Source organism: Dendrobates tinctorius, unplaced genomic scaffold (genome assembly GCF_039654945.1).
Source record: "Dendrobates tinctorius isolate UK_male_01 unplaced genomic scaffold, ASM3965494v1 ptg000250l, whole genome shotgun sequence".
NCBI classification, from domain to species: domain Eukaryota; kingdom Metazoa; phylum Chordata; class Amphibia; order Anura; family Dendrobatidae; genus Dendrobates; species Dendrobates tinctorius.
The window spans coordinates 48,176,626-48,197,549 of NW_027361917.1; the positions used below are offsets into that span (position 1 = coordinate 48,176,626).

Consider the following 20,924-nt stretch of genomic DNA (forward strand, 5'->3'; position numbering starts at 1 on the left):
TCCACCTCCCCAGCACCATCCACCTCCCCAGCACCAGCAACCTCCCCAGCACCAGCAACCTCCCCAGCACCAGCAACCTCACCAGTACCAGCAACCTCCACAGTACCTGCAAACTCCCCAGTACCAGCAACCTTCCCAGTACCAGACATCTCCCCACTTCCAGCAACCTGCCCCGTACCAGACATCTCCCCACTTCCAGCAACCTGCCCCGTACCAGACATCTCCCCACTTCCAGCAACCTGCCCCGTACCAAACTCCTTCCCCATACAACTTGCCATCAACATCATCTGCTCCTACAGTCCCTGCCCAACCCTCCACTCCACCACCCACCACCTCTTCTGCTTCCCACATGTCCACCCATTCTGTAGTTTTTTCCACACCTTCACCTCTAACTGTTCCTTCCCCACCACGATCCCAGTCCTCTCTCCACACTCCCAGTGTCGAAGTGTCCCGCAGCCCCTACAGCAGTATTTCCACCACACACTACACAGAATTATAATGTGTGTATTTAAATAAAAATGACCAGTTTTATGGTTTCAGTTTTATAGTTTCAAAGTTTTATTAAACAAGTTTATTAAAATTTTAAAAAAGTTTACTAAAAAAAACATTTTTCAATAAAAGTTAAATTATTTTACACTGGTTGTCTGTCATTTCTTTCTGCGGCGAAAAAGGTTAAATACAGGGTATTTAAAAGGTGAAATGGTATTCAAAACTAGGTATATAACTGTGGGTAAATTTTAGCTTTTTGCCACAGTTGTGTTCCTGGTTGTGTTTGAAGCAAAGTATTTCACCTAAAAAGTTGTGTTTATTGTTGGTGATTTCCTAACAATGTACACAACTTTTGTTAAAAGGTGAAATACTTTGCATAAAACACAACCAGGTACACACCTGTGGCCTAAAGCTAAAAATAGAGACCATGACAAGATAGCCAACTTTGGTTGGCAAAGGTATATACTGTTGGTCCAGAAGGTACACAAGTTTGGTTAGGGCACAAATCTTTCACACTCTGTCATCCTGCCAGTGTACTCTGCCTTGAGGTGACATAAAGTATAGTGCAAAATTGTCCCTCATTACTGAAACCGTCACAGAACTTCTAGTGGTAATGTCATGGTAATCTTGCAAGGTGGTTTCTTCAGAGGTGTCCTCAATGGAAATGGGTTCCTTGCAGATAACAAAATTGTGGAGTACCACGCACGCTTTGATCACCTCGTCCACAGTTTCTGTCTTGAGGTTGATCGCAGTCAATAGGACCCGCCATTTGGCTGTCAGAATACCAAAGGTACATTCAACCATTCTTCTTGCTCTTGTGAGGCGGTAATTAAAAATGCGTTTTGGTCTTGTCAATCCTCTGCTAGAGTACGGTTTCAAAAGGTGTTCTGACAGCTGGAAGGCTTCATCCCCTACACAGACAAATGGCATAGGTGGACCAGATGTTTGCGGCAGCGGTCTAGGTGGTGGGAACTGGAAGGTGTTTCCATACAGTTTACGCCCCATGGCAGACAGTTTGAAAACTTGCGAGTCATTGGAGCGGCCATAGGCCCCAATATCAACCGCAATAAATTTGTATTCCGCGTCAGCGATGGCCATGAGGACAATTGAAAAATATTTCTTGTAATTTAAATATTCCGATCCCGATCCAGCTGGCTTTACAATGCGGATATGTTTCCCGTCCACAGCGCCCAAGCAGTTTGGAAACTGACATATCTGTTGAAACTTGTCAGCAATTTCAATCCACCTCTCTGTTGTGGGCTCTGGTAAAAACTCTTCAGCTAAGGAGTCCCACAGTGCACGGCATGTGTACTTCACAATTCCAGATATGGTGGAAATCCCGAGTCTGTACTGGAAATGCAGTGACGAAAGGGATTCTCCAGTTGCAAGAAATCTGTGGGGAATTAAAAAACAATAAATTAGTTTTAAATCACAGCATTACATACCAAAACTGACCTATAACACTTGGAGATACAAATTACCACCAACAAGATTGCAGTGAAAGTGTGCTCTGATGCGATCACATCCAATAAATGTGGCTTACCTTAAAGTCACCATCAGACGCTCTGCGGGTGAAACAGAGAAGCGGCAATAGGTGTCCGCTTTTCTTATGAGGTGTGCAATGCGCTCCACCAAGTAATCAAAATTCTCCATTTTCATCCTAACATATCCAAAAAATTTATCCGGGTTTCGTCGAATGTCCATGCATAGTGTAGAATAGACCCCACGCGTCATTCTCTTGGCTGTGATGGGGTGGATCCACAAACGTCGTCTACGATGCCTGATGCGCTGCTGTCTCGCTCTCTCCTTCTCCAGAACAATCACCCTCAAACGATTCGCCTCCGCTGTAAAATCCGCCAAATTCTTCAAAATATTTCCAATCACAACATCCATCTTCGCCAGTAACTTGCTCTTCTCTCCAACCTGCACTTTCTCCTCTACAACCTGTCAAAGAAGGGCTGTAGGAACACGCTATATATAGTTTTCCAGTAGCCAATCCCGTTCGGAAGGCCACAAGGGTCAATTTTAAAAACCGGATCCGGCGTAATCCGTCGAAAAAACGGATAGAAAAACGGATGAACCGGATGAGACGGATCCGGTTTTGTCTGTCCAGAAAAAGACGGATCCGGCAGAAAACCGGATCCGTCACATCCGGTTTTCAGAAACATTTGCCGGATCCGGCGTTCCGGCACGACGCCGGATCGCGCCTGACGCCGAAAACCTGAAGTGTGAAAGTAGCCTTATGCTGAAAAAGAAATGTCCTTGAAATGGGTATTTCGGCAGAACAACGATCCCAAACACATGAGCAAATGGGCAACATCCTGGATCCAAACCAACAAGATTGATGTTATGAAGTGGCCAACTCAATCCCCAAACCTCAATCCGATTGAGATTTGTGGAGTGACATAAAAAAATGCTGTTTTTGAAACTTAACAATGCAAAAGAACTGTGGAATGTAGTCCAGTCAGCTGGGGCTAGAATATCTGTTTGCGGTTTTCAGATGTTAATTGACTCCATGCCACAAAGATGTAAAGCATGGAGTCAAGTAAGCAGTATCAGAAACAACGGTTATGCAACTAAATATTAGTTCAGTGATTAACAGAAAACCTAAGTCTACAAACAAATTTCAATTTGTACTGTAAGTATTCCAGTTTGTAAGTGGAAATATTTCTCTGCTGTATTTTTGAGCAGTCTATTATTGCATTTTCTGAATTTTAAGTTAAGTGGAAAATCAAATTACAGGCTGATCCAACTTCAGTGGAAACGCCTCAAGACAAGGAAATGATGCTCATCAGTGTGTGTGTGGCCTTCACGTGCTTGTATGACCTCCCTACAACGCCTGGGCATGTTCCTGATGAGGAGGCGGATGGTCTCTTGAGGGATCTCCTCCCAGACCTGGACTAAAGCATCCATCAACTCCTGGACAGTCTGTGGTACAACATGACATTGGTGGATGGAGCGAGACATGATGTCCCAGATGTGCTCAATCGGATTCTGGTCTGGGGAATGGGCGCGCCAGTCCATAGCTTCTATGCCTTAATTTTGCAGAAACTGCTGACACACTCCAGCCCCATGAGGTCTGGGATTGTCCTACATTAGGTGGAACCCAGGGCAAACCGCACCAGCATATGGTCTCACAAGAGGTCAGAGGATCTCATCTCGGTACCTAATGTCAGTCAGGCTATCTCTGGGGAGCACATGGAGGGCTGTGTGGCCCTCCAAATTAATGCCACCCCACACCATTATTGACCCACTGCCAAACCGGTCATGCTGGAGGATGTTGCAGGCAGCAGATCGCTCTCCATGGCGTCTCCAGACTGTCACGTCTGTCACATGTACTCAGTGTAAATCTGCTTTCATCTGTGAAGGGGAGGGCACCAGTGACGAACTTGCTAATCCTGGTGTTCTGTGGCAAATGCCAAGCATCCTGCATGGTGTTGGTGTCAGGAACACCGCACTGCACTTGCTCACTGAGCCAGTGCGCGTATCCTGAGTAAAACAAACTGTGCCAAAAGATACCTGTGAAGCGGGGCAGCAGCAGTGAAGATGCGTGCTTCAGACAAACAGGATCTGAAGCACGTGACTGTTGGGGGCGTGGCCTAAGCTCCGGAGAGCTAGGAGCTGAATGAAAACTCCTAGAGGGTAACTACGGGACAAAGTTACCAAGGGACATAGACAGGGACATAAACCAGATCAGGCCGAGGTCAAAGCACAAGATAGCATGACAGTACCAAAGGATTAGACAGAATGGATAGTCAGGACGTAGCCAAGGGGTCATACACAGAGAGGGCAGCACAGTACAAGAGAAGCAGGCAGAGGGTAGTCACGACGTAGCCAAGGTGTCATAGACAGAGAGTGCAGCACAGTACAAAAGGGGCAGGCAAAACTCGTATCAGGGACACCGCCAAATCAGAACCAGACAGACGTATTGTAGCACAGGCACGAAGCACTGACACAGGCACAACAGGGTCAAACACACTCGGCCAAGGGTCAGAGTATAAGCGACAGGGAATGGCTCCACAATGAGGCTATAAGAAGCCTCCCAGAATCCCAGAGTGAGGCCCCATCCAGGTTAACCCTAAAACCACCTAATCCCAGAATCTCAGCAGACCATACACAGTTGGGCTGTGAGCACAACCTCCATCTATGGACGTTGGGCACTCAGACCATCCTCATGGAGTCAGTTTCTAACAGTTTGTGCCGACACATGCAAATTTGTGGCCTGTTGGAGGTCATTTTGACGGGCTCTGGCTCTGGCTCCTGTTCCTCCTTGCACAAAGGCTGAGGTAGTGGTTCTGCTCCTGGGTTGTTGCCCTCCTACTGCCCCCTCCATGTCTCCTGGTGTACTGGCCTGTCTCTTGGTAGCGCCTACAGCCTCTGGACATTGGGCTGACAGACACAGCAAACCTTCTTGCCACAGCTCGCATTGATTTGCCATCCTGGATGAGCTGCACTACCTGAGCCACTTGTGTGGGTTGTATAGTCCGTCCCAAGCTACCATGAGTGTGAGAGCACAACCAACATTCAAAAGTGACCAAAACATCAGCCAGAAAGCATTGGTACTGAGATGTGGTCTGTGGTCCCCACCTGCAGAACCACTCCTTTATTGAGTGTCTTGATAATTACCAATAATTTCCATTTGTTGTCTATTCCATTTGCACAACAGCATGTGAAATTGTCAATAAGTGTTGCTTCCTAAGTGGGCAGTTTGATTTCACAGAAGTTTGATTTACTTTGAGTTATATTCTGTTGTTTAAGTGTTCCCTTTATTTTTTTGAGCAGTGTATGCAAAATGAGGTAATGCTGGAATCGTACTGATCTGAAGAATAAAGCTGCCTTATCAATTTTGCCACATGCGGAAAAGCATAAACCCCTGCCCCTCAAAAAAAATTCCTGAATTGCTGTTTTTTGCTTATTCTGTCTCCTAAAATCGGAATAGAAAGCGATCAAAAAATGTTATGTGCCTGAAAATGGTACCAATAAAAATTTCAACTTGTCCTGCAAAAATCAAGCCCTTACATGACTGTTGGCAGAAATATGTGATAATAATAGCTCTAAAATATCACAATTCAAGAACTTGTTTTTGAAAAAATATAGCGTCTTTTTGTGTGTGACAGCAGCCAAATAGAAAGACTCGATATAAATTTAGTATCGCTGTAATCACACTGACCCAAAGAATAAAGTCATCTAATCACTTATACTGCATGGTGAACAGCGTAAAAAATAAATAGAACCAATTCTTGACATACTGTTGATTTGTTCATTCTGCCTCCCAAAAATTTCAGTAAGGCTCGGCTCACATTTATTCTGTGCTCTACACTGAGCGCTTACACTTGGGTTTCCCTTTAAATCTCTGAAATCTGTGATTGAGACAGATCTCCCGGCGGAAGATTCCCTATAATGAGGCAGATAGAGACACTGTGGACTATACCTGGCCTGTTATCCAGCAGTATACGTCTTTTTAAGTGTGCATAAAACTGCGGTTAGCCAGTTTTGTGCACTTCTGAAAAGAAGGACACTACTAAACAGAGGTCAGACAAAGTTTAGAGTAACTCTGCTGCCTCATTATAGTGATTGGATCTGTCAGAGGTTTCAATTGAATCACGTCTTTTGGAGATTTAGATGGAAACACCGATGTAAGTGCTCAGCGTAGAGCGCAGGATAAACTTGATCTAAAATTTTATGTAACATATTCCCAATAAAAGCTTCAACTCAGTCCAGAAAAAAACGCAAGTCCCCACTCAGGTCTGTCATCTATTAACAGAAATATAGGGGGCTTCCACGTTACTGGTAGTACAAAGGCTCTGGAAAAGCAAAATGGCTCCCTCCAAAAGAAATTCAGCAAATTCTGTGCTCCCAAATCCAAATGCCCCCCTCCCTTCTGAACCCAGTGTGCCAAAACCACATTTAGAGTCCACATATTTGGCATTTATATAGCGGTGAGAGCCCGCTTAATTTGTGGGTGCATGTCTCCAAAAGCAAGAGGTAGACATAAAGTACTGGGCAGTGCAATGTATGGGCACAACAATGGCCTATTTGCTATTTTCTCTTAGCAAAGTCCACTGCTGCTTGTTTCTGAAAAACATTCATGGAGTCAAATCATGAGTACACCTGTAGATAAATTCCCAAAGGGTTAAAATTTCCAAAGTGGGGTCACTTGAATGGGGTAATCTGTTCTTCTAGCTCTTAGGGGCTCTGTATATGGCGTCAGCAAACTATTTTAAGAAAATAGTGCTCCGTCCCTCCCGAGTCTCGCCGTGTGGCTAAGGCTGGTTTCACATTTGCGTTTTTTAGCGCTGGAAAAAAACGCACACCTGCGCATGCGTTTTTTCCCCTATATTTAACATGGGTGCGCATACCTGCGCACTGGTCAGCGCATGTATGCGATTTTCATGCGCTGCGTTTTTTTGGGGTGTGCGTTGGGATTTTCCAGACGCAGCATGTTGCATTTTTTGGCCCTGCAAAAAAGCGCATGCGCACATATGCGCACGTTTTGCGCTAAAAATGGCCATTATAGCCTATGGATGCGCATATGTGCGCACTGGCATGCTCATGTATGCGTTTTTTTGCATATGCGTTTTTTTTTTTTAACCATGCAATTTAGGGGTTTGGGTTAGAGTTAGGGTTAGTTAAGGGGGTTTAGGGTTAGGGTTAGGGTCAGGGTCAGGGTTAGGGTTGGGGTTTGGGTCAGGGTTAGGGTTAAGTATGGTTTTGTTAAGGATTAGGGTCATGGTTAGGGTCAGGATTAGGGTTAAGTATGGTTTTGTTAAGGGTTAGGGTCAGGGTTAGGGTTAGGGTCAGGGTTAGGGTCAGGATTAGGGTTAAGTATGGTTTTGTTAAGGATTAGGGTCAGGGTTAGGGTCAGGATTAGGGTTAAGTATGGTTTTGTTAAGGGTTAGGGTCAGGGTTAGGGTTAGGGTCAGGGTTAGGGTTAGGGTCAGGATTAGGGTTAAGTATGGTTTTGTTAAGGATTAGGGTCAGGGTTAGGGTCAGGATTAGGGTTAAGTATAGTTTTGTTAAGGGTTAGGGTCAGGGTTAGGGTCAGGGTTAGGGTTAGGGTCAGGGTTAGGGTTAAGTATGGTTTTGTTAAGGGTTAGGGTCAGGGTTAGGGTTAGGGTTAAGTATGGTTTTGTTAAGGGTTAGGGTCAGGGTTAGGGTTAGGGTCAGGGTTAGGGTTAAGTATGGTTTTGTTAAGGGTTAGGGTCAGGGTTAGGGTCAGGGTTAAGTATGGTTTTGTTAAGGGTTAGGGTCAGGGTTAGGGTTAGGGTTTAGGGTTTGGGTTAGGGTTAAGTATGATTTGGTTAAGGGTTAGGGTCAGGGTTAGGGTCAGGGTTAGGGTTAGGGTTAGTAAAGTCATGGTTTGGGTAGTGTGAGGGGCCACCTAAAAATGTTGGAAAAAAACGCAAACGCGGTAAAAACGCGCTAAAAACGCATACAAACGCATAAAAACGCTGCGTTTTTTTTCATGCATGCTCATAAAAATGCTTGAAAAAAACGCAGCAGTTGTATGCTTATGTATGCGTTTTTTCAATGCGTTTTTTTGCGGGAAAAACGCGCTGCAAAAAAAAGCAAGTGTGAAACTAGCCTAAGCAGTACTGAACAGCCATATATGGGGTATTTCCATGTGCAGCAGAAATTGTGACAAATTTGGGTGCCATTTTTACCCATTTCCCGGTCTGAAAATGTAAAATCTGGGGCTAAAACAAAATTTTTGTAATTAAAATGAAATTATATTTTGTTTACTACCCAGAAAATTTTGTGACACACCCGTTTTGTCAATACTATCATTGCATTCTTAGGTTAATTCTTTGAGAGGTGTAGTTTGTAAAATGGGGTCGCTTATGGGGGGTTCTGCTGTTCTGGGACCTTGGGTTCTTCCAGTGGGTCATGGCACCCGCAAACCCTAACAGTAACTTCTGAGCTTTGCGCTGTGTCTGAAAAATATTTCTCGATTACTTATAAGGTATTGGCGCACTCAGGAGAAATTGCAACACAACTTGCGAAGTCCATAGTTTACTATTAGCCCTTATAAAAATTAAAAATTTGGGGCCAAAACAACATTTTGGTGGTAAAAATGTAATTATACCTTCTTCACCGCCCAAAAGTATAAAATTCTGTGAGGTACATGTGGTGTCAATATGCTCACTGCATCCCTAGATGAATTCATTAGGGTGTGTAGTTTGTAAAATGGGGTCACTTATGGATGGTTCTGCTGCTCTGTCACTTCAGGGGCACTGCAATTTCCAAAATGGGGTCATTTGTGTGGGGTTTCTGCTGTTTTGGCATGTCAAGAACTCTTAAAATGTGACATGGCATCCGCAATTCCAGGCAAAATTGAGCTCCAGAATTCAGTTGGCGCCCCTTCACTACCGAGCCCTGCAGTTCTCTTAAACAGTAGTTTTCAACCACATATGGGGCACCGACATACTAAGGAGAAATTGCACAACAAATTGTATGGTCAATATTCGCCTGTTACTCTTGTAAAAATGAAAGATTTGAGGCAAAAAAACATTTTTGAGAGAAAAATGTGGTTTTCATTGCTCAACATTATAAACTTTTGTGAAGCATCTGGGGGTTCAAGGTGCTCACCACACCTCTATATATGTTCCTTGAGAGGGTGTTGTTTCCAAAATAGGGTAACTTGTGTGGGATTTCCATTGTTTGGGCATTTGGGCACACCAATTTTGCACTCTAAAATGTTGCTACTTCCCTTTTGAGCCCTGCCGTACTCCCAAACAGTAGTTTTCCACCACATTTGGGGTATTGACATACTCAGGAGAAGTTGCACAACAAATATGTATGTATGGTCCATTTTCTCCTGTTGCACTTTTGAAAATGCAAAATTTGTGACTATCAACATTTTTGAGGGAAAAAGTTAAATTTTCATTTTTTCCTTCACATTGCTTTAATTCCTGTTAAGCACTTGAATGGTTAATACACTTTGTGAATGTGGTTTTAAGGACTCTGAGGGGTGCAGTTTTTAAAATGGTGTCACTTTTGGGTATTTTCTGTCATATAGGCCCATCAAAGTCATTTAAAATGTGATATGGTCTCTACAAATTGGTTTTGTAAATTTTGTTGGAAAATTGAGAAATTGCTGATCAACTTTTAACCCTACTACTTCCTAACAATAAAATATTATGTTTAAAAAATTATGCCAATGTAAAGTAGACATGTGGTAAATGATTTTTCTTAACTATTTTGTGTGATATACACACATGGTCAAAATTTTTGGTACCCCTCGTTTAATGACAGAAAAACTCACAGCAGTCACAGAAATAACTTGTATCTGACAAAAGTAATAATAAATCAAAAATCTATGAAAGTGAACAAATGAAAGTCAGACATTGCTTTTCAACCATGCTTCCACAGAATTTTATTAAAAAATAAAACTCATGAAATAGGCCTGGACAGAAATGATGGTGCCCTTAACTTAATATTATGTTGCACAACCTTTTGAGGAAATCCAATCAATCAATCGGTTCCTGTAACTGTCAATGAGATTTCTGCACCTCTCAACAGGTATTTTGGCCCACTCCTCAAGAGCAAACTGCTCCAGTTGTCTTGTGTTTGAAGGCTGCCTTTTCCAGACAGCATAGAATCATAGAATCATAGAGTTGGAAGGGACCTCCTGGGCCATCTGGTCCAACCCCCTGCTCAAAGCAGGATTCGCTAAATCATCCCAGACAGATGTCTGTCCAGCCTCTGTTTGAAGACTTCTATTGAAGATGAACTCACCACCTCTCGTGGCAGCCTGTTCCACTCATTGATCACTCTGTCAAAAAGTTTTTTCTAATCTAATCTGTGTCTCCTCCCATTCAGTTTCATCCCATTGCTTCTAGTCTTTCCTTGTGGAAATGAGAATAAAGATGATCCTTCTACAATGTGACAGCTCTTGAGATATTTGTAGACAGCTTTTAAGTCTCCTCTCAGTCTTCTATTCTGCAAGCTAAACATTCCCAAATCCTGCAACCTTCCCTCATAAGACAGGGTTTGCAGACCGGTCACCATTCTGGTCGCTCTTTTCTGAACTTGCTCCAGTTTGTTTATGTCTTTTTTAAAATGTGGCACCCAAAACTGGACACAGTATTCCAGATGAGGTCTGATCAAAGAGGAGTAGAGGGCAATAATGACTTCACGTGATCTAGACTGTATGCTTCTGTTTATACATCCTAGAATTGCATTTGCCTTTTTTGCTGCTGCATCACACTGTTGACTCATATTCAGTCTGTGATCAATTAGTATACCCAAGTCTTTTTCACATGTGCTGTTGCTTAGCCCTATTCCTCCCATTTTGTATATGCTTTTTTCATTTTTATTGCCAAGATGTAGTACTTTGCATTTTTCCCTGTTAAAAACAATTCTGTTAGTTGCGGTCCACTGCTCCAGTTTATTTATATCTTTTTGAATCCTCTCTCTCTTCTCTAGTATTAGCTATCCCTCCTAGCTTTGTGTCATCAGCAAATTTAATCAGTTTACCCTCAATTCCTTCATCTAAATCGTTGATAAAGATGTTGAACAATACAGGGCCCAGGACAGAGCCCTGTGGCACCCCACTTGAGACATTCTTCCAACTGGATGTGCAGCCATTTACGACCACTCTTTGGGTCCGATCACTAAGCCAGTTATGAATCCACCTAACAGTTGCCTTGTCCATTCCATACTTAGCCATTTTTTCAATAAGGATTGTGTTAGATACTTTGTCAAATGCTTTGCTGAAGTCAGGATATATCTACAGCATTTCCCTGATCCACCCAATCAGTGATTCTGTCATAGAAGGAAATTAAGTTAGTGTGACATGACTTAATAGTTACAAACCCATGTTGACTCTGTTTAATCACTTCATTCTTGCCCAGGTACTTACATACATGTTGTTTAATAATTTGTTCAAAGATCTTTCCTAGTATAGAAGTCAAACTCACTGGCCTATAGTTCCCCACCTTCTTCCCCTTTTTGAAGATAGGAACAACATTTGCTGCTCTTCTCCAGTCTTCTGGGACTTCTCCTGTTCTCCAAGAATTTTCAAAGATTATGGAGAGGGATGAGGCATGTTTCAGCTCTTTCCAAAGATGCTCAATAGGATTTAGGTCAGGGCTCATAGAAGGCCACATCAGAATAGTCCAATGTTTTCCTCTTAGGCATTCTTGGGTGTTTTTAGCTGTGTGTTTTGGGTCATTATCTTGTTGCAAGACCCATGACATGCAACTGAGACCAAGCTTTCTGACACTGGGTAGCACATTTCTCTCTAGAATCCCTTGATAGTCTTGAGATTTCATTGTACCTTGCACAGATTCTAGACACCCTGTGCCAGATGCAGTAAAGCAGCCCCAGAACATAACAGAGCCTCCTCCATGTTTCACAGTAGGGACAGTGTTCTTTTCTTGATATGCTTAATTTTTCCGTCTGTGAGCATAGAACTGATGTGCCTTGCCAAAAAGTTCCACTTTTGTCTCATCTGTCCATAGGACATTCTCCCAGAAGCTTTGTGGCTTGTCAACATGTAGTTTGGCAAATTCCAGTCTGTTTTGTTTATGATTTTTTTTCAACAATGGTGTCCTCCGTGGTCGTCTCCCATGAAGTCCACTTTGGCTCATACAGCGGCGGTGCGATCTGACTCTGCTGTTTGAAGTTCACCTTTAATCTGTTTTTCTTGGGTCTTTTGTTACCATTCGTATTATCCGTCTCTGATTTGTCATCAATTTTCCTCCTGTAACCACGTCCAGGGAGTTTGGCTACAGTCCTATGTAGCTTAAATTTCTAAATAATATGTGCAGCTGTAGTCACAGAAACATCAAGCGGCATGGGGATGGTCTTATAACTTTTACCTTTAACATGTTTGTCTATAATTTTCTTTCTAATCTCCAGAGACAACTCTTTCCTTCGCTTCCTCTGGTCCATGTTGAGTGTGATACACACCATGTTACAAACAGCACAGTGAGTATCTATAGCCCTCTATACAGGTCCACTCACTGATTCCAAGATTGTAGACACCTGTGATGCTAATTAGTGGACACACCTCGATTTAACATGTCCCTTTTGTCACATTATTTTCAGGGGTACCATCATTTCTGTCGAGGCCTATTTCATAAGTTTTATTTTTTAAAAAAATCTGTGGAAGCATGGTCGAAAAGCAATGTCTGACTTTCATTTGTTCATTTTCATACATTTTTGATTTATTATTTTATTATTTTTGTCAGATTCAAGTTATTTCTGTGACCATTGTGGGTTTTTCTGTCTTTAAACGAGGGGTATCAACAATTGTGACCACGTATGTAACTATCTTGTTTACAGTGGGGGAAATAAGTATTTGATCTCTTGCTGATTTTGTAAATTTGCCCATTGGCAAAGGCATAAATAGTCTATAATTTTAAGGGTAGGTTAATTTTAACATTGAGAGATAGAATATCAAAAATAAAATTCAGAAAATCACATTTTATAAATTATATAAATTTATTTGTATTTTGCAGTGAGAAATAAGTATTTGATCCCCTACCAACCGTTAAGACTTCTGGCTCCTACAGACTAGTTAGAGTCAGACGCTCCTAATCAACTCATTACCTGCATTAAATACAGCTGTCTTACATAGTCACCTTTATAAAAGACTCCTGTCCACAGACTCAATTAATCAGTCAGACTCTAAGGTCTACAGCATGGGCAAGATCAAAGAACTTTATAAGGATGTCAGGGACAAGATCATAGACCTTCACAAAACTGCAATGGGCTACAAAATCATAAAACGCTGGGTGAGAAGGAGACAACTGTTGGTGCACTATTAAGAAAATGGAAGAAATACAAAATGACTGTCAATTGACATCGATGCAAAGTCTCACCTCGTGGGGTATCCTTGATCATGAGGAAGGTGAGAGATCATCCTAAAACTACACAGGGGATCTTGTTAATGATCTCAAGGCAGCTGGGACCACAGTCACCAAGAAAACCATTGGTAACACATTGCGCCGTAAAGATTTAAAATCCTCCAGTGCTCGCAAGGTCCCCCTGCTCAAGAAGGCACATGTGCAGGCCCGTCTGAAGTTTGCCAGTGAACACCTGGATGATTCTGTGAGTGATTAGGAGAAAGTGCTGTGGTCAGATGAGACAATAATTAATCTGACATTAACTCAAATCGCCGTGTTTGGAGCAAAAGAAATGATGCCTGTGACCCAAAGAACACTGTCCCCACTGTCAAGCATGGATGTGGAAACATTATGTTTTGGGGGTGTTTCTCTGCTCAGGGCACAGGACTACTTCACCGCATCAATGGGAGAATTGATGGAGCCATGTACCGTAAAATCCTGAGTGACAACCTCCTTCCCTTCGCCAGGACTTTAAAAATGGGTCGTGGCTGGGTCTTCCAGCAAGACAATGACCCAAAACATAAGGCCAAGGCAACAAAGGAGTGGCTGAAAAAGAAGCACATTAAGGTCATGGAGTAGCCTAGCCAGTCTCCAGACGTTAATCCAATAGAAAACTTATTTAGGGAGTTGAAGCTCCAAGTTACCAAACAACAGATTCAAAATCTTAATGATTTAGAGATGATCTGCAAAGAGGAGTGGACCAAAATTCTTCCTGATATGTGCATAAACCTCATCATCAGCTAAAAAAAAGTCTGACTGCTGTGCTTGCCAACAAAGGTTTTGCCACCAAGTATTAAGTATTAGTAAGTTTAATTAGTAAATGCCACCAAGTAAGTATTATGTTTGCCAGAGGGACCAAATACTTATTTCTCACTGTAAAATGCAAATAAATGTATATAATTTATACCAAGTGATTTTCTGGATTTTATTTTTGATATTCTCTCTCTCAATGTTAAAATTAACCTACCCTTAAAATTATAGACTGTTCATGTCTTTGTCAGTTGGCAAACTTACAAAATCAGCAAGGGCTCAAATACTTATTTCCCCCACTCTAATGGCATAAAAATTCATAGTTTGAAAATTGCAGAATTAACAAAATGTTTGCCAAAATTCCATTATTTTCACAAAAACTCAAAAAATATAGGCCTCTATAACCACTATAACCACTAACATAAAATGCAATGTATCACACAAAAATCAGAATCACTGGGATACGTTGACTCGTTCCAGAGTTTTTACCACATAAAGTGACACTGGTCAGAAAAATGAAAACAGACTGGGGGTGAAGGGGTTAAACACACCATTATTTTCCACATAACTGTATGAGAAATAATTTTATATACATTTTTTTTATCAACAAGTTTCTTTATTTTTATCTCCTAATGACACATATTAATATGTTCTGATTTCTAGTATGGCATCAGTTGTTGCCAATACATTGGTTTCCTCAGTTGAGTTTAAGAAAGGAAGATCTTCATTGTGGCCAGAATGGAATGAAGCAGATGTAAATGGAGAAAAATGGGACACAGGAAAAGGCGGAAAGGAAAAAGACAAAACCGGAAAAAGCCCAGCTTTAGTAAGTACAGTAAATTGCACTGAATGCTTCCAGAATAGCAATTAGAGTTTCCAAATGTTAATTTTTCACTAGTACAATTTAATTTCTGTTGATGATTCTGAAATTAATAATCATATTAATTTACTCCATCTGATTGGGTAAAACACAATCTTTGAATTGGAATAATGTACACCATAAGGATATTGATCTTCCCTAGAGTCAAACTTGGGGGGGGGTGTCCTTCTTCTCCCTGTTTGATGTTGTCCAATCATAAGAAGGCAGCAACATGCAGAGGAAAGAATAAAACGCCCCTACAATAGTATAGAACAGGCTTTCTCAGTGTGAGACATGTAATGACAGTCTGCTCTTACTGATCTCATTGGTCAGCTGTGTGTGATTGCATATTGCCTGGAGTAGAGCAGACATAAGTGTCATCTAGACCAGCTTTTGTATTCTGTGAGATATTGATTAAAATTATACTTTTTAAATGGGTGTATTCATTTATTCTGAGAAGTGTATAAATACATATGTACTGTATATTTATATCATATGCAGCAGACCCCATACTTCTGCTTCTCCGATAAGTGAGGCCTCCTCATTCCGCCGTTCAAAACACCGCCTCTGTTACTGGTCACCCCCTTCACTGTGCCCTAAATAGATTTATTACCAGCCATACCACTAAGACCATGTAATCTCCTGGTTCATCCTCTGTGGGTCACCAGCTCTGTAGTGTTCCAGTCAATAAATCTAATAGAACACAGGACTCCCGGCATTTAGTGTGACTTACCTGCTCACTGTGCAGAGCATCTGCTTTTAAATAAAACTTTTAGTTATCTCCTACCAAGGGGCAGGGCATGGAGCCTTCCATTGAGTAAAACCTTCATTAAGTTCCCCATGGTTCTACCTCTCAACCTCTGCTTATCATTCAATCTTCACTTTCATGCGTTGATATACACGAGACCTGAATACTAAAGAGTAAAAATGTAGTTAGAGGCATCAGTGATGCATATATAATGATAGCTGTGTCTATTGTTGGCTGCAATATGATTCAATTGATAATCCATGAGTAAACCCATTATGACAGCTTGACAAAAAGTATGAAAGTTTTTATCTGCATTTTTCTTATCTTGCCTCTTTTGGAGCTCCTATCAGTTGATTTATGAACAAAGATCACACCAAAGTTGACTGTGGAGGGAATCAAAGCCTGTAAAAGCCAAATATTTCAACATTTCTAATAAAACTCATTTACGAAACTAATTTTTAGCCCCAATTACCTGCATTTAAATAAAAAAAAAATCTTCAAAGATGAACAATCCCTTTAAATCTAAATCCTCGTCCGTTTTAGTAATCTTCTAAATTGCTCTGAATTAATTGCCTATTATTCCTAATCGTAATTTTATAAGTATGGTCTTGCATACGCATGCTAGGGTCAGTTACATAGGATGACAATTAGCCTCAGTATGTTTTTGGAATATTGCCGAAATTCCTGTTTAAGATGCATTCTGTAATTTTCTACACAATTTGGAAACTCCCAGTAGGATGTAGACTCTATGGATTTTTCTTTGTAGAATTTCTATGAATCTATTTTTGTTTTGTTTTCAGCATTTTTTTGATGATCCTGAAGGAAAAATTGAATTACCAGCTAATCTAAAAATCCATTCATGGAAACGTCCCCATGAGTTTATAACAAGCGTGGTAAGAATTATTGTGCCGGAATGAAACACTGAATTTCAATAAATTCTCTTGTGAAGTGCTGAAGTGCTTGATGTCATCGAGATCTATGCTCTTTACGGCTGCTAATATAAGCATTAAACTGTTAAAAACATTTTATTATTAATGATTCTTATGTTAACCCTCCATGTGGCTAAACATGAAAACTAATGTTAACCCTAATGTTAGAAATGATTAATGATAAAACTAATTATATTAACTCTGCAAAAATCACAATCTCTATTCACATCACTGATGTCAACTCAGTGTTAATGTTAAGTAGCACTAACCCTAATTAGCGTCGTCTACTCAGGCCGAGCGGCTGAGCTCACTGATCGACGACTGCTCTCCTGGCAATAACAGAAATCGAGAGCAGTGGCAGAGACTCAGCGCCAGACCTGGGGAGGATGAATAAGGCGCAGGGTTTAAAAAAAAAATAAAAATAAACAATGTTCACCTGAGGATAAGGGTTTTCTGAAACAGGAAAAGCCCTTCATCTATTTTTAATTTAACTTACTAATATTAAAGAATGTTAACCCTAACGTTAAAGTGGTTGTCCACTACTTGCACAACCTTTTCTGAAATGCCAAAGTGCTAAAATATTTCTTTTTGTTGATATAGACCAAACCTAGGCAATGTGCGACCCATAAGCCACGTCCAGCCCTTTGACTTTACCTGTCCTATTTGGGGGGGGGCTTTTGAGGCAATCATATTGTACGGGAGGGGCTGTAGAGTCATTAGGCAGTGTAGGGCTCTTGTTGGCCATTATGTTGTGGGTAAAGGGCTGTGGGGTCATAATATCATGTGTGTGGGTGTCGTTTGCTCATCATATTGTAAAAAGGGACTGTGGAGCCATCATGATAAGTGGAGACTGTGGGATCATCATACTATGTGGGGGCTGTGTGGTTATCATAGTTTTGTGGAGGGTTTTGAGGCAATCATATTGTGTAGGAGGGGCTGTAGGGTCATTATGCAGTGTAGGGCTGGCTCTTTTTGGCCATTATGTTGTGGGTAAAGGGTTGTGGTGTCGTATTGTCATGTGTGTGGGTGTTGTTTGCCCATCATATTGTGAAAAGGGACTGTGGGGCCATCATGATGTGTGGAGACTGTGGGATCATCATACTATGTGGGGGCTGTGTGGGTATCATAGGTTTGTGGGGAATTTTGAGGCAGTCATATTGTGTAGGAGGGGCTGTAGGACTATTATGCAATGTAGGGCTTTTGTTGGCCTTTATGTTGTGTGTAGATGGCTGTGGGGTCATAATATTGTGTGCGTGAGTGTCGTTTAGCCATCATATTGTGAAAAAGGACTGTGAGGCCACCATGCTGTGCCGATACTGTGGGATCATCATACTATGTGAGGGCTGTGTGGGTATCATACTTTTGTGTTTTTTTTTTTTTTGAGGCAATCATTTTGTGTAGGAGGGTCTGTAGGGCCATTAGGCAGTGTAGGGCTCTTGTTGGCTATTATGCTGGGAGTAGAGGGCTGTGGGGTCACATAATATTGTGTGTGTGTTGTTTGGCCATCATATTGTGAAAAGGGACTGTGAGGCCATCATGCTGCCTGGAGACTGTGGGATCATCATACCATGTGGGGGCTGTGTGGGTATCATATTTTTTTTGGGGGGTGGGCTTTTGGGGCAATCATATTGTGTATGGGTGGGTCATAATGCAGTATGGGGTACTTATTGGCCATCATGCTGTTTGTAGGGGGATATGGGGTCATCACACTGTGTGTGTGAATGCTGTTTGCACATCATATTGTGTAAGGGTACTGTGGGGCCTTCATGCTGTAGGGTCAATATACTATGTGGAAGGCTATTTAGCCAAGATAATGTGTGGGTACTGTGGGGTCATCATATTGTTTGGGGGCTGTGAGGTTCATCACACAGTGTGTGGGAGGTTGTGAGAGTATCACAATATGTGTGGAAAGCAATGGGAGTATCACACTATATGTGGAGCTTCAGGGGGCATCATACTGTGTGGGGGGAGCTGCTGATCAAGGTATAAGGGTTGAATGACAGGAGCAGTAGGATATACTGCTTCTCATAAACTCTAGAAAAGGCAGTAAATGACGTGTTGATTAGCTGCTATAGGCAATAACACGTCAGTATAAGCCGTAGCGTATCAGCACCAGCTGCTAGACAGCACACTTAATTCTACTCAATATTATTATTTTCTGTTCAATTTATCACATAATATTGTGCAGATTTAAGTTTGACCTGTTGGTTGGACCATCCACAACAGTCATGATCTTTCATGTGACTCCTTGGGAAAAGGAGTTGCCGGCCCCTGATATAGGTCCCTTCTAGCTCCTATATACAGCTAATAATAATAATAATAAATTTTATTTCTATAGCGCTGACATATTCCGCAGCACTTTACATTTCAGAGGGGATTTGTACAGACAATAGACATTACAGCATAACAATAATCACAAAGATTATAACAAATACCAAGAGGAATGAGGGCCCTGCTCGCAAGCTTACAGTCTATGAGGAAAGAGGTAGACACGAAAGGTGGGTGGTAACAGTTGCCCTGATTGTATGGACCAGCCATAATGTTAAGTGTGTTTCAGTACAGACACAGAGGGCTAATGGATGCATAAAGCATGTGGGAATATGATGCGGGGAGCCTGGTTATGGTAAAACTTTTGGCTGTGCCACACAGGGATAGATTAGGTTAATGTGTTGAGTCGATAGGCCAGTCTGAATAAATGCGTTTTCAGGGCACGCTTAAAATTGTGGGGATTGGGGACTAATCGTATTGACCTGGGAAGTGCATTCCAAAGAATTGGCGCAGCACGTGTAAAGTCTTGGAGATGGGAGTGGGAGGTTCTGATTATTGAGGATGCTAACCTCTGGTCATCAGCAGAATGGAGGGCGTGGGTAGGGTGGTATACTGAAACAAGGGAGGAGATGTAGGGTGGTGCTGAGCCATGGAGGGCTTTGTGGGTGAGGGTAATAAGTTTATACTGAATTCTGGAGTGGATGGGTAGCCAGTGTAATGACTGGCACAAGGTAGAGGCATCGGTGTAACGATTGGTGAGGAATATGATCCTGGCTGCAGCATTCAAGACAGATTGGAAAGGGGAGAGTTTGGTAAGAGGGAGACCGATTAGAAGAGAGTTACAATAGTCGAGACGAGAATGAATAAGAGAAACAGTAAGAGTTTTTGCAGAGTCAAAAGTAAGAAAAGGTCGAATTCTAGAAATGTTTTTGAGGTGCAGATGACAAGAGCGAGCCAGTGATCGAATGTGAGGGGCAAAGGAAAGCTCGAAATGAAGTATGACCCCAAGATAGCAAGCATATTGCTGGGGAGTAATAGTGGAACAACACACAGAAATGGCAATGTCGGGTATAGGTACATTAGTAGAGGGAGGAAGCACAAGGAGTTCAGTCTTTGACAGGTTCAGTTTCAGATATAGTGAGGACATGATGTTAGACACAGTGTTTAGACAATCGCCGGTGTTTTCTAGAAAGGCTGGCGTGATGTCAGGAGAAGAAGCGTATAATTGGGTGTCATCAGCATAGAGATGGTACTGGAAACCAAATCTACTTATTGTTTGACCAATAGGGGCAGTGTACAAGGAGAAGAGGAGGGGGCCTAGAACCGATCCTTGAGGAACCCCAACAGTAAGGGGAGAGGAGGAGGAACCGGCAAAAGATACAGTAAAGGAGCGGTCAGAGAGATAGGAGGAGAACCATGAGAGAATGGTGTCCTTGAGGCCAATGGAACGGAGCATAGTGAGGAGGAGCTGATGATCCACAGTGTCGAATGCTGCAGAGAGATCCAAGAGATTTAGCATGGAGTAATGACCATTTGATTTAGCTGTTAGTAGACCATTAGAGACTTTAGTGAGGGCAGTTTCAGTAGAGTGTAAAGAGCGGAAACCGGATTGGAGAGGGTCGAGAAGAGAGTTATCAGCGAGATAGCGGCTAAGACGGGAGTGGACCAGGCGTTCCAGGAGTTTAGAGATGAAGGGAAGATTAGAGACAGGTCTATAGTTATCGGCACAGTTTTGGTCGAGGAATGGTTTTTTAAGTAGTGGATGTATGATGGCATGCTTAAATGAGGAGGGAAAGATACCAGAAGAGAGAGAGAGGTTAAATATTTTAGTTAGGTGAGTGGTGACAGCAGGGGAAAGGGACTAGAGGAGATGTGATGGAAATGGGTCACTGATGCAAGTGGTTGGGCGAGAAGATGCAAGGAGCCTGCTAACTTCTTTTTCTGTGACTGGTTCAAAATCAGAGAGTGAGCTAGATGCAGTGGGGGAGGGAGGACGGTGCATGGTATGAGGTGACTGGGAGATAATT

At 42.0% G+C, this 20,924-nt stretch overlaps 1 protein-coding gene across 1 annotated transcript in view; it reads left to right on the forward strand.

Moving 5' to 3' along the window:
- Positions 1 to 20,924, forward strand: part of ADGB (androglobin) — a 463,044-nt gene that overhangs the window by 60,688 nt on the left and 381,432 nt on the right. The window contains exons 2-3 of the mRNA XM_073557676.1: positions 14,757 to 14,919; positions 16,501 to 16,593. Coding sequence (XP_073413777.1) covers positions 14,757 to 14,919; positions 16,501 to 16,593 — 256 coding nt within the window. The remainder of the gene's footprint in view (positions 1 to 14,756; positions 14,920 to 16,500; positions 16,594 to 20,924) is intronic.